The 10813-nt window shown below is 39.2% G+C and overlaps 1 protein-coding gene across 1 annotated transcript; it reads right to left on the bottom strand.

The window, feature by feature from the left end:
• Positions 1-5752: 5752 nt before the first annotated feature.
• ANKRD66 (ankyrin repeat domain 66) lies at positions 5753-10404 on the bottom strand. Its single transcript, XM_032214665.1, has 3 exons — positions 9671-10404; positions 7626-7854; positions 5753-6189 (listed from the first exon to the last, which is right to left on the bottom strand). The coding sequence occupies exons 1-3, from the start codon at positions 9807-9809 to the stop codon at positions 6006-6008; spliced, it is 552 nt and encodes a 183-aa protein (XP_032070556.1). The 5' UTR covers positions 9810-10404; the 3' UTR covers positions 5753-6005.
• Positions 10405-10813: the final 409 nt, after the last annotated feature.

The following is a 10813-nucleotide window of genomic DNA, read 5'->3' as shown; positions in this document are numbered from 1 at the left end:
AATGAAGAATAAATTTCATTTTTCATATTATAGTTAATCCTCGATTTATGACCACAACTGAGCCCAAAATTTCTGTTCCTAAGCAAGACAGTTATTTAAGTGAGTTTTGTCCAATCTTACAACCTTTTTTTTTGCTACACTGAATCACTGCAGTTATTACAAAGAAATGCCAATTGCCAAGCATCAAAATTTTGACCACGTGACCATGGGGATGCTGCAATGACTGTAAGTGTGAAAAATGGTCATAAGCCACTTTTTTTCAGAGCCATTGTAATTTTGAACTGTCACTAAACACATGGTTATAACTCAAGGACTACCTGTATTTAAAGCCATCTTAACTCTCCAAAATAACATCCTGGCTTTCTAGAAATTAAGTATCATCGTGCTTTTTGTACCATGTATATTTTAAAAAATGCAATTCTCCTACTTTGAAGAAAATCCTCTCTCATTGTATTAACATTAGATCCTCCCATACTACATGCAAGGGATCTCCAGCATTTTTGACCTTGGGCAAATATTGCACCATCATTTAAAATGTTCTTTGCTACATATTTTGAGGGTGTCCTCTTCGTCGTTTGGCATCACGAGAGGTCCATCTTCGTTGCCATTTTGGGAATTTGGTTGTTCTCCATGCAGAGAATATGACTTGCAAATTGGAGTTTTCAGCGTGTAACAATGTTAAGTAGTTTGCCAGAGAAACTGTTTTAATAAGGTCAAAGTGAATCTTTAGGATTTGGCAAAGGCATCATTGTTGTCTTCCATTGTTTGAAGACATCAAGTCTCTTGTTAATACTCGCTGATGCCTTCCAAGTCTTGCTGATATAAATTGGAGCGCTGTAGAGGTGAGCAAATGGAGTTTTTAAGTTTTCAGCGATATAGATGAAGAGGACCAGATTTTATTCACCTTCCGGAAAACAGCTGTTGCTTTTCCAATGCAGCACTTGATATCCACCTCTGCATCGCCATTTCAAACGATTACAGTGCCCAAATAGGTTAAAAAAACCTTTCTACTTCCTGAAGTGGTTGTGAGCCAAGTGTGATTCCCTATATCTGTGTGGTGGAGCTCACATATATGATCTACATGATTCAAGTACGGCAATATCATCTGCCACTCATTACATAGGACAGCAAGATTTCACTACATTCATTTTCAGTCTGTTGCAAAGATTAAGTTAGAAACTACTCCCCAAATCTTCCTGGTAATATTTATTTAACTTTACATGGCATTACTAGAACAGACTGTGGAACATACAGTCACTATGGCATCTACTATTAGTAAACTCATGTTATTTAGGACAGTCATGCTTGGTTCATACATGTCTTATGCACCCAGCCCTGAGTGATCTTTACCATGAAGTCAATCAGAAGTGTTATTTTACTTGAATTCTATTTTTTGTGATTCTGTCTTTGGCAAATAAACTGTCTTAAAATTGTGGAGCATGCCGATAGATTTTTGATAAGAGTTCTTTCCTCTTTTTTCCAGTCATTCCAAATTGCTACTTTTTCAGATTAATATGGAAAATTAGGAGCAAAGGTGTTGTTTGGATATAGGAGGAACTTTGCTACTGTATATCACCTAATAACTGCTGACAACATGTCCTGAGCAGTAGCAGATAGCTATGTCCTAGGAACAGTAGCTATATGATGCAGTTTATCTCTTTTACCACCCAGATAACTAAATTGCTGACCTATAATTTTATAATTGAGTTAGAAGGAACATAAAAACGCTAACTCTCATTTAAACCAAAGCTAGAATTTTAATCAATTGATACAGAGACAATAGTTTCTGTTTGAAGGGTTCTTCAGTAAATCCATTACTGTGATCTATATTCATGCAAAAAATTTAAAAATGTGCAGGAAGAGAATGTACTTTATTATCCCTTTGCCATTGCGGTTTTCCAGTCTACTAGATTCTTTTCTATAAAAACACAAACTGTATTTAAAAGGAGTTAACTTTAATAGGAGTTGCACTTGTTTTTAATAACTGTATCCTGTGAATTATTCTACAATGCTGTTTTTCTACATTTACCAATAGTGCAGTAGTCTTCAAACTTGGCAACTTCAAGATGTGTGGACTTCAGCTCCAAGAATCCTGATTTGGAATTCTGGGATTTGGGGTCCACACATCTTAAAGTTGTCAAGTTAAAAAAAATGCAACAGACTGTCCTAATTGCTTATGTTCTTATGCAAAGCTACAAAATAATTATTTAGATTAACAAAAACAGAAAGGAATTTGGAGATCTTCTAGTCTAACCCCTTGCTTAAGAAGGACACCTTATACCATTCTAGACAAATGACTGTCCAATCTCTTAAAAACCTCCAGTATTATAGAGCACCCATAACTTTTGAAGGCAAGATGTTCCATTGATTAATTGTTCTCACCAACAGGAATTTTTTTCCTTAATAGGTTGGATCAAGGAAACATTTCCTATACAGATTTCCAGGTAGCACTTGGTCTTGTTATGTAGCAACTCATTCTATAACAGGAGATGGAGGACCCCTCAGTCACCTTCTGTATTGTGTAATTTACCTTTGATCTTAGCCAGTCACATTCTTATGAAGAAACTAAAGGCAATCTGGATGCTTGTGGTTAGTATATCATGGCTTTGAGTGAGAGCAAAATAACCAGAGTTACTAGAAACCAGAGACTCTATGTGTAAGCAATCTAGCCAATATATATCCCCTCTACCTGATCTAAAATGAGACAACAAATCAAATTCAATCTTAGAAGAACCGTGTTGAAATTCAGGATCAGGATAAATAATGAAAATTTGGTTGAGCAAGAAGGGAGAAATGTACAGTCATCTAAAGCTAAAGCTAAAGTTCACTCAAGGAAATTTACCTTAAGGAAAAAAATCATTGTTTCATTTAGTAATGAAAAGAAAAAGCAATGAAACAAATAATCAGCGAGTGCCAGAAGAATGTTATGAAGTGTCAATTCTTACCTGATTATTAACTCACAAGTGGGTAAATATTTCTAGGTTTCTGTGAGCTGTTGGAATGGAATTGGAAAGAGCCGTGCTCTTCCATCCAACCTGAGCTGAAATCCACTGGATAACTGTGGCTCAGCCATTCCTTAATTTAGTGCATTTCACAAGGTTGAGGGAGAAATGGGAGAAATAGTGCAATGGATGCCAAACTGAGTTGGTCAATACATTGTAAACTGAATACATATATACATATGGGGCTAGGCAACTAAGGAAACATAACATAATATGTAGTGCAATCAGTTATACGTGAACATTGGGCACTATCTAACAAAATGAAATTCAATGGTGAAAAAAGTAAGGTTTTACATTTAGGCAAATACTATTGCATTGGGAGGGTGGATGTCTCCCCCAGTTAAATCCAATTTTGGGGGATTATAGCCTATTTTGCATGGCAGTTTTAAACTGTTTGTGTCCTTACTGAAACCAGCTGGAAATCAAGACTTTTTTTAAAAAAATGCAGATTCCAATTTGTTTTTTCACTTAGCAATGAAGTAGCCAAGGCCACTGTCTAGATGGCAGTTATCATTAATCTCTGAGCCGAATTGGTAGATTCCACTACTTAAAAAAAAAACTGGTAGAAATTTTGGCAGTTTCATCTCTTTAAAACACACACACACCATTTCATAAAACAGAAGAAAAAACTAGCCTTTCACTGGTCCACCAGTGAAAAAAGGAGAAGGAACCACATGCAAATGTAAGCAACAAAGATGATTAGGCAACTGGAGACTAAAACATATGAAGAACGGTTGCAGGAACTGGGTATGTCTAGTTTAATGAAAAGAAGGATTAGGGGAGACATGATAGCAGTGTTCCAATATATCAGGGGTTGCAACAAAGAAGAGGGAGTCCAACTATTCTCCAAGGCACCTGAGTGTAGAACAAGAAGCAATGGGTGGAAACTAATCAAGGAGAGAAGCAACTTAGAACTGAGGAGAAATTTCTTGACAGTTAAAACAATTAATCAGTGGAACAGCTTGCCTCCAGAAGTGGTGAATGCCCCAACACTGGAAGTCTTTAAGAAGCTTTTGGATAGCCATTTGTCTGAAACGGTATAGGGTTTCTTGCCTAGGCAGGGGGTTGGACTAGAAGACCTCCAAGGTCCCTTCCAACTCTATTATTCTTTTCTCTTCTACTCTACTCTATTTCCAGTGAAAAAAGCAAGGCTGTTTGAAACCTGTTGCCATCATAAACGATATCCCAAAAGAATGATAAGCAAAGGGGCAAAGCTCCAAGAATGGCTGGGCTTTTATGGTTAGCTATAAAATGCTTGGATTTCTTAGCTGTTGAGGTTGTTATTGGTCTAGCGATTAAGGTACCAGGTTAGGAACCGAGAAACTGTGATTTGTAGTCCCACCTTAGCCATGAAAGCCAGCTGGGTGATTTGGGGCCAGTCATTCTCTCTCAGTCCAACTCACTATAAAGGATTGTTGTAGCGAAAATAGGAGGAGAAAGATGTGTTAAATATGTTAATCATCTTGAGTTATTTATAAAAATAATAAAAGTGGGAAATAGATAAAGTCACTGAATGTTTTCAGAGTTATATTGAAGTGACATAGGGAATTGAAATCCATTTATTAATTCTTGATAGCACTAGGATCTCTAGCTTTTTCTTCTTCGTGGTGTCATTCACTTATTAATGATAATTTTTAGCAATAAAAATAGTTTCTCCAGCAATCTGTGATGGTCTTCCAAACAGAACTGTGAAGCTCACAAGCAAACATATATTTAGCTTCCTAAAAAATTAGGTTTGGGGCCACTCCTACTAAAAATGTTCCAAAGGCAGAGCCACAGTGAAAACACTGTTACCTGGTCTTATGCCGAGAGAGATATTGGAATACTCAACATGAATACTCAATACCCATCCAGGAAATTCAAACAGACAGGCTGATTTTCACAAGACATTCCCTCATAAAATTGGTGCCTCTACCCACCCACCCCCGTCAGCGCTTTCATGCATTTATATCAAACATAGAAAGCTCTTGATCCAGCTTCTAATGTGTACTTTAGAACTTCTCTACCTTCCCATGAACTCTACTGTGCAAAACTGACAGCACTCAAGGCTTTCCACAGTGACTGTAGTAAATTGATAAATCTGTAGAACATTTGAACATGTCCTTCATGCTAGCTTTTTCCATTGGTGTAGAGCCATCTTCTTAATTGCTGTCCACACAGAAAATCCTAAATTCTTTATATATTTCAAACGTTTAGAACATAATTCAATTTTACCCTATTATCATAGCCCCTTATTTCTTATCCAAGCACCTTGCTTACAAGGCTGTAAGTATTAAACATAAAGGATGACAAAAGAGCAGGCCTTATGGTCCTTCTGAAGTATTAACTTCCAACATGCTGTAACCCAGCCCTTGCTATCTTTACTGTAAGGTATTTTATATGCAAAATATGTAAAAAACAGAGAATATGTTATAAAATAATATTAAGGTAATATCCCTAATTTAAAATGTTTGAAACCCTAACCTAGCATCCTGTTAATGCACAATATTCCAACTGTCTGCATCTTTCTCATGTTTATCTTCAGACAATTTGTTAACAGTGAATATAACTGTAAGGTTTCTTTATATACATTAAAAAGCAAGATAAATAGTGCAACCTTGTTTCACACTTTGGCTATTGCGGCAGCATCTTCCAATTGAACCAAAGCCAAAAACACTAATAAAATAAAAATAGTAAATATTTTAATATTGACCTTAATGTTAATAAAAATATTAACAGAATATTACAGCAAAGCTATACATACTGTAGTCATAAAGCACAAAACTTTATTAGAGGAAATCTTAAAAATATGAATATATTGTATAAGTGTGCAAAAGTAGTTTACCAGGCAAAACGCATATAAAAATAGTATTTTTCATATATGTTTTTAAAAAATTCTTAAACTGAGATGGTGACTAACTAGTTCAAAGTAAGAAAAATAATAAATGAAATGAGTTGCAATGTCTATACAGTTAAGGTAGCTGAGACCTTCTTGTCTAGCTTATCTGGAATATACCATTCTTTTTATTGTTTTCTTGAAGGCACACCATCCTTTCTGTGCATCTTGTGTTTCAAATGTTTCTTTGGAGAGAAGGGTTTGCTTTTCAAAAGTTCTTCCTTCTTAAGCTCCCAAGCGTCATCCTTCTCATCCAGTTGAATTCCCTTTGATTTTGCCATCTGGCAATATGCCCTGTATTCTATTTCAGCTCTAGATCAAAAGGAAATAGGAAACAATTTAGGATAATTGATAAATGAGGGATATTACATCCGTGTTGACCATAAGCCTCTTGACCTCAGTTCTAAAATGAATTAAAAACAAAATAGCTTTAACTTTGCTTTCTCAAAACCAAGAGGACACCAATGCAATAAAATCTGGGAAAATTCCTTCAATTCAGTTCAACGCTACAGAAAAATATTGTTTTAACACCAATGAAGGCAACATCACTGAATGCTTATTTAGGCAAACAGAAAGTGGGAGGTAATTCACTCATAGAGCCGAGGTGGCGCAGTGGTTAAATGCAGCACTGCAGGCTACTTCAGCTGACTGCAGTTCTGCAGTTCGGCTGTTCAAATCTCACCGGCTCAGGATTGACTCAGCCTTCCATCCTTCTGAGGTGGATAAAATGAGGACCCAGATTGTTGTTGGGGGCAATATGCTGACTCTGTAAACCGCTTAGAGAGGCCTGAAAGCCCTATGAAGCGGTATATAAGTCTAACTGCTATTGCTATAAAGATTTTCTAGTACAATTACTATTCTCATTCCAACTAGATTATATTTTACTTCTTGAACAGCGTTGTGGATTTTAAAGCAGTGGAGAGTTCCTCATAGAACATGAGAGAGGATGAATCAGACAAGAAAGTGTCAAACATGAGGAAGAGGTTGTTTTGGGGAGAAAGACATAAAAAAGTGTACAGGTACTCCTCTACTTCCAACCATTTATTTAGTGACTCTTCCAAGTTACAATGGCATTGAGAAAAGTGACTTATGACCGTTTTTTCACGCAACCGTTATAGAATCCCCATGGTCATGTGATCAAAATTCAGACTCTGAATGAAAACAGCAGGTCCCAAAGGAAAAACAATTAATTGTTTGTTTTCCCAACATGCATTGGGGGAAAAGAAGCAGGGACATCCAACTAACTAGAGATTTGGTAAGTGTAATGTGGTGAAAATGGGAGGAAAAGGTTGAAAATTTAGAACGGCCGAGTTAAATAGATTAATGCTGCTGTGCAGAAAGTTCTTGGGCTTTAAAGCCCCAACATTTTGAGTTGATTTAAGATCATTCTCAGAAACCCTGCTCATTATCCCTTCATCCCAAACTATATGATCTGTAAATGTAAAAAAATAGGAGAGGTGCGGATCTTATGCCGTTGCTCTAAAATATTACTCCTACAGTAGATTTGGCTGGCTTCTCTTTTAATATCATTTAGAAAGGTTTCAATTTTGAAAAATCTTTAATATGTGATTTGATTGGGCTTTTTTAAAAAAAAAAAAGCAGATTTTTTTATATTGACTGATTGGGATAACATCAATTTGAATTGTTTTGATAATTTCATTTGCCCACCATGTTGCTTCACCACAAACTAGAATTAGGAAAGTTACAAGGACAGCTGCCTTAATTCTCTTGCCAATACCTTTGCTTACATTTCCAAGAATTTGACGCAGGCTTTGTGCCCATAGATTTCTGCAATTCTTCTTGGGACATCTCCATAGAGATCTGGGGCATCCATTGGTGCATGCAAGGAGTGCAGTGTTCTCAACACACCCAGTTGCCCCGATTCTGCAGCAAAATGAACTGGAGTCCAACCTGCCTCAGTTCGTAAAGCCAGGCGAGCACCATGTTCCACAAGCAGCTTTACTATCTTTGAGTGGCCTGTTGAAAATGCAAACAGGAGATTGGAAGGACAAAACTTTCCCGTTAAAACAGAAGTAGCTCTTTTAGACCAGCCTCTGGAATCTCTTGTTTTGGGAAACTTAAAAAAAAAATTTCTGAGAACTGTGTCTTGTTGGAGAACTTTCTCACATTTGGCATTAGCTGAAATTTTCCTGAATTGGATATCAGATACTTCATTTTTAAAAATGTCTATATATACCATAATTACATGTTATAAAGTTTCGTGTCACTTGGCATTTACCTTATAACCACAACATATTGGAGATTCATGGTCCACATATTCTAATTTATTTAAATACTTTAAATCTTGGAGGAGGGAAGGCAGCCAATAGGGAATGTCACTATGAAATATGTAGATTCTTAGTAGGGGAAAGTAAGGAGATAGTCCTTACTTTCCCCTACTAAGAATCTACATATTTCACTTGAACAACATAATGGAGGTATTATTTACCAATATATATCTAGGTTATTTTTGATGGGTATTTTCTTTTTGTGAATTTAAAGAGTGTCTAAAATATGTAGATTCTTAGTAGGGGAACATGTGTGAGGAGATAGCATAGTGACATTCCCTATTGGCTGCCTTCCATCCCCCAGAATCTGTATTTTTAATATCTGGCTAATGCCTTCCATTCAATATTATGCCTATAAACCCAGTTGCCTTATATCCACACTCAACTGCTGATAGCCAAGACCATTACTCTACCATTACTTGCCAGTCTGTTTAATATGCCAACTAGAAGAAGCACAAACCTATTGGGGAAATACTTTCTGACTCTGTGTAAAAATTCATAGATGTGGTGGATGCCACAGATCAATGCCATCTGTTTTGTCCCAACAATTCCTTGTAAAGGGCAAGTTGGGCCTTCGTCCCATGAACGAGTCAGTGCATTTTGCATTTAAATCATAGTGCTTGCCATTAGAGGCATTCTTGCTTTTTGGCGCCTTTACACTGCATTATCCCCAAAATTGTATGATAAGCATAGCATTTTTTTCAGATCATATTTAAACTTTAAGAGCGAAAATATGATTCTGAGCGGCTAAGAACAATTTTTAAAAAGCAGACAAAACCAAGAATCCAATGCCAGCATCCCAAGGAAGCTTCCATTGAGGATTTGGGAGATGGGCAGGGAGGGGGGGACATACTTGGAGCAGAGGTCCCCATCCAGCCATTTCTTCTATGGAGGTTTAGCTGCTGACCATGTCCTCTCATACCCAAATATAGGATTACAGTCTCTGCACTTCTTGCTGCTTGGGGAAGCATTTGTAAGGCACACAAAGACACCTCACTTTAATCCCAAGGAGAAGTCATGAAAGGTCAGTAGTGAGAATGGGAGTGAAGATAGGGTTCCTGCTCTCATTCTTCTGCCTCCTGCAACGTTGGATAATACATCCTCCCCCTCAAATCGTTTCTTTACCGGTGCAGACCAAAGGAAGGATCGCCCGGCGCCCCCTTTTATTAAACTGGGATAGCCAAAGTCCCTGTCAATAACCCTCCACTGATTCCAGAATCTAAAAGCGAGGCAGCCTCCTTGCCTGTTGCTCCGGACCGTCTCGACCTCTGCTTTTGGCTAACCTTTACCCGCTTTTGATTTCTGTTACACCGGAGAAATATATATATATATATTGTTAACCGATCGGAGCGGCTTGCGTGCTTGCTCCGACCAGGGCTGGGAATATGACGGCTGCAACCCGAATGCTTGCATCTTGCCTCCACTGATACTGCCATTACTTCGGACACACCGGCTGCCCTCCTGTTTCCTCCTGGCGCATGCGCATCCCCCGGGGGATTGCTTACCGTTTGCTGCCGCCCAGTGGAGGGGCGTCCGGTCGCTCCAGTCCGCATCTTTGCAATTTGGGTCCGCGAGCTCCCTCTGGAGGATTTCTTCCACTAAATCGCATTTACCCAAAGCCACCGCTTCGTGCAGCTCCGTCATGCTGCCTTTGGCCAAGCTCTCGAACCCGCAGCTAAAGCTTCACAGACCAGTTTTTGTCCTTAAGAGAGGCGTGTCAGATGTGGCGAAGAAATTATTCCGGACCCCTTTCTGCTGCTGCCGCCATCCGCCCCAAACACCCCAAGTGCTGCTAAGGGCAACATAAACAAAGAGATAGCGCCGTCCCTCCCCAACTCCCTGCGATTAGGACTGAGCAATCTCCCGGGCGACACGAGAGGCCTCCCGCCTGTTGCTACTTGTTTTCTAGAGAAATTGGTTCCTAGTGCGGGGAAACCTTCGAGATGCCCCCGCGAGCCCTCCATTCATGTCGGCCTGCAGGAGGGCGACTCCGGCAGCAGGAATAGTGTGAAGTGGGGTGGTGTTGTTTTCCAGGCGTTGCTTGAGCGAGAGGAAACCCTGGTTTGAAGTGCAGCGAAGGAACAAAGCTGCCCTTCACGCGGCCAGTTGGTTTCTGCTGGAAAAAGCGGGGGTTGCTTGCAGAAACGGGGGAAAGTTTGGGGGAGGGACCTGGTTCCGGCATTTGAGCTCCGGACATGAGCTCTGCCTCCCCAAACAGCCGCTGATCCTCCCAGGCGTCCGGGCAGATCGGTTAGCCCCTCTCTCGGTTGTGTGTGTGCACGCCCGCACACACACAAATGTGTGAAATCCCCTTTCGAGTTATAATAATGGAACGGCGGGACACTCGTCTCCTTTTTGTCCCTAAATACTTGGCATCCGAACCAGGCTTCTTAGTTGCTTCCTTATGCTTAATGGTTTCCAGTTCACCGCCCGTACCTTTGTTAACCCAACGCAAACATTTTAGTTTGAGGAGACAGAACTTCCTTCATAGCGACTTAAAAATGCAGTGGGGGAGATGGGAACAGGAAGAATTAATTTTCTCAAAGCAAGTCGCCTGAATTTATTTGTGGGATATCGTCTCTCGGCTCACCAGCAGCAGCGAACAGTGGTGCATTTCTAGAACTGAAGTACACATTTCTATATTCTGA

This window comes from Thamnophis elegans, chromosome 3 (assembly GCF_009769535.1).
Source record: "Thamnophis elegans isolate rThaEle1 chromosome 3, rThaEle1.pri, whole genome shotgun sequence".
Taxonomy (NCBI): domain Eukaryota; kingdom Metazoa; phylum Chordata; class Lepidosauria; order Squamata; family Colubridae; genus Thamnophis; species Thamnophis elegans.
Note: the sequence above shows the minus strand (reverse complement) of the source record. Positions and strands in the feature narration are given on the sequence as shown.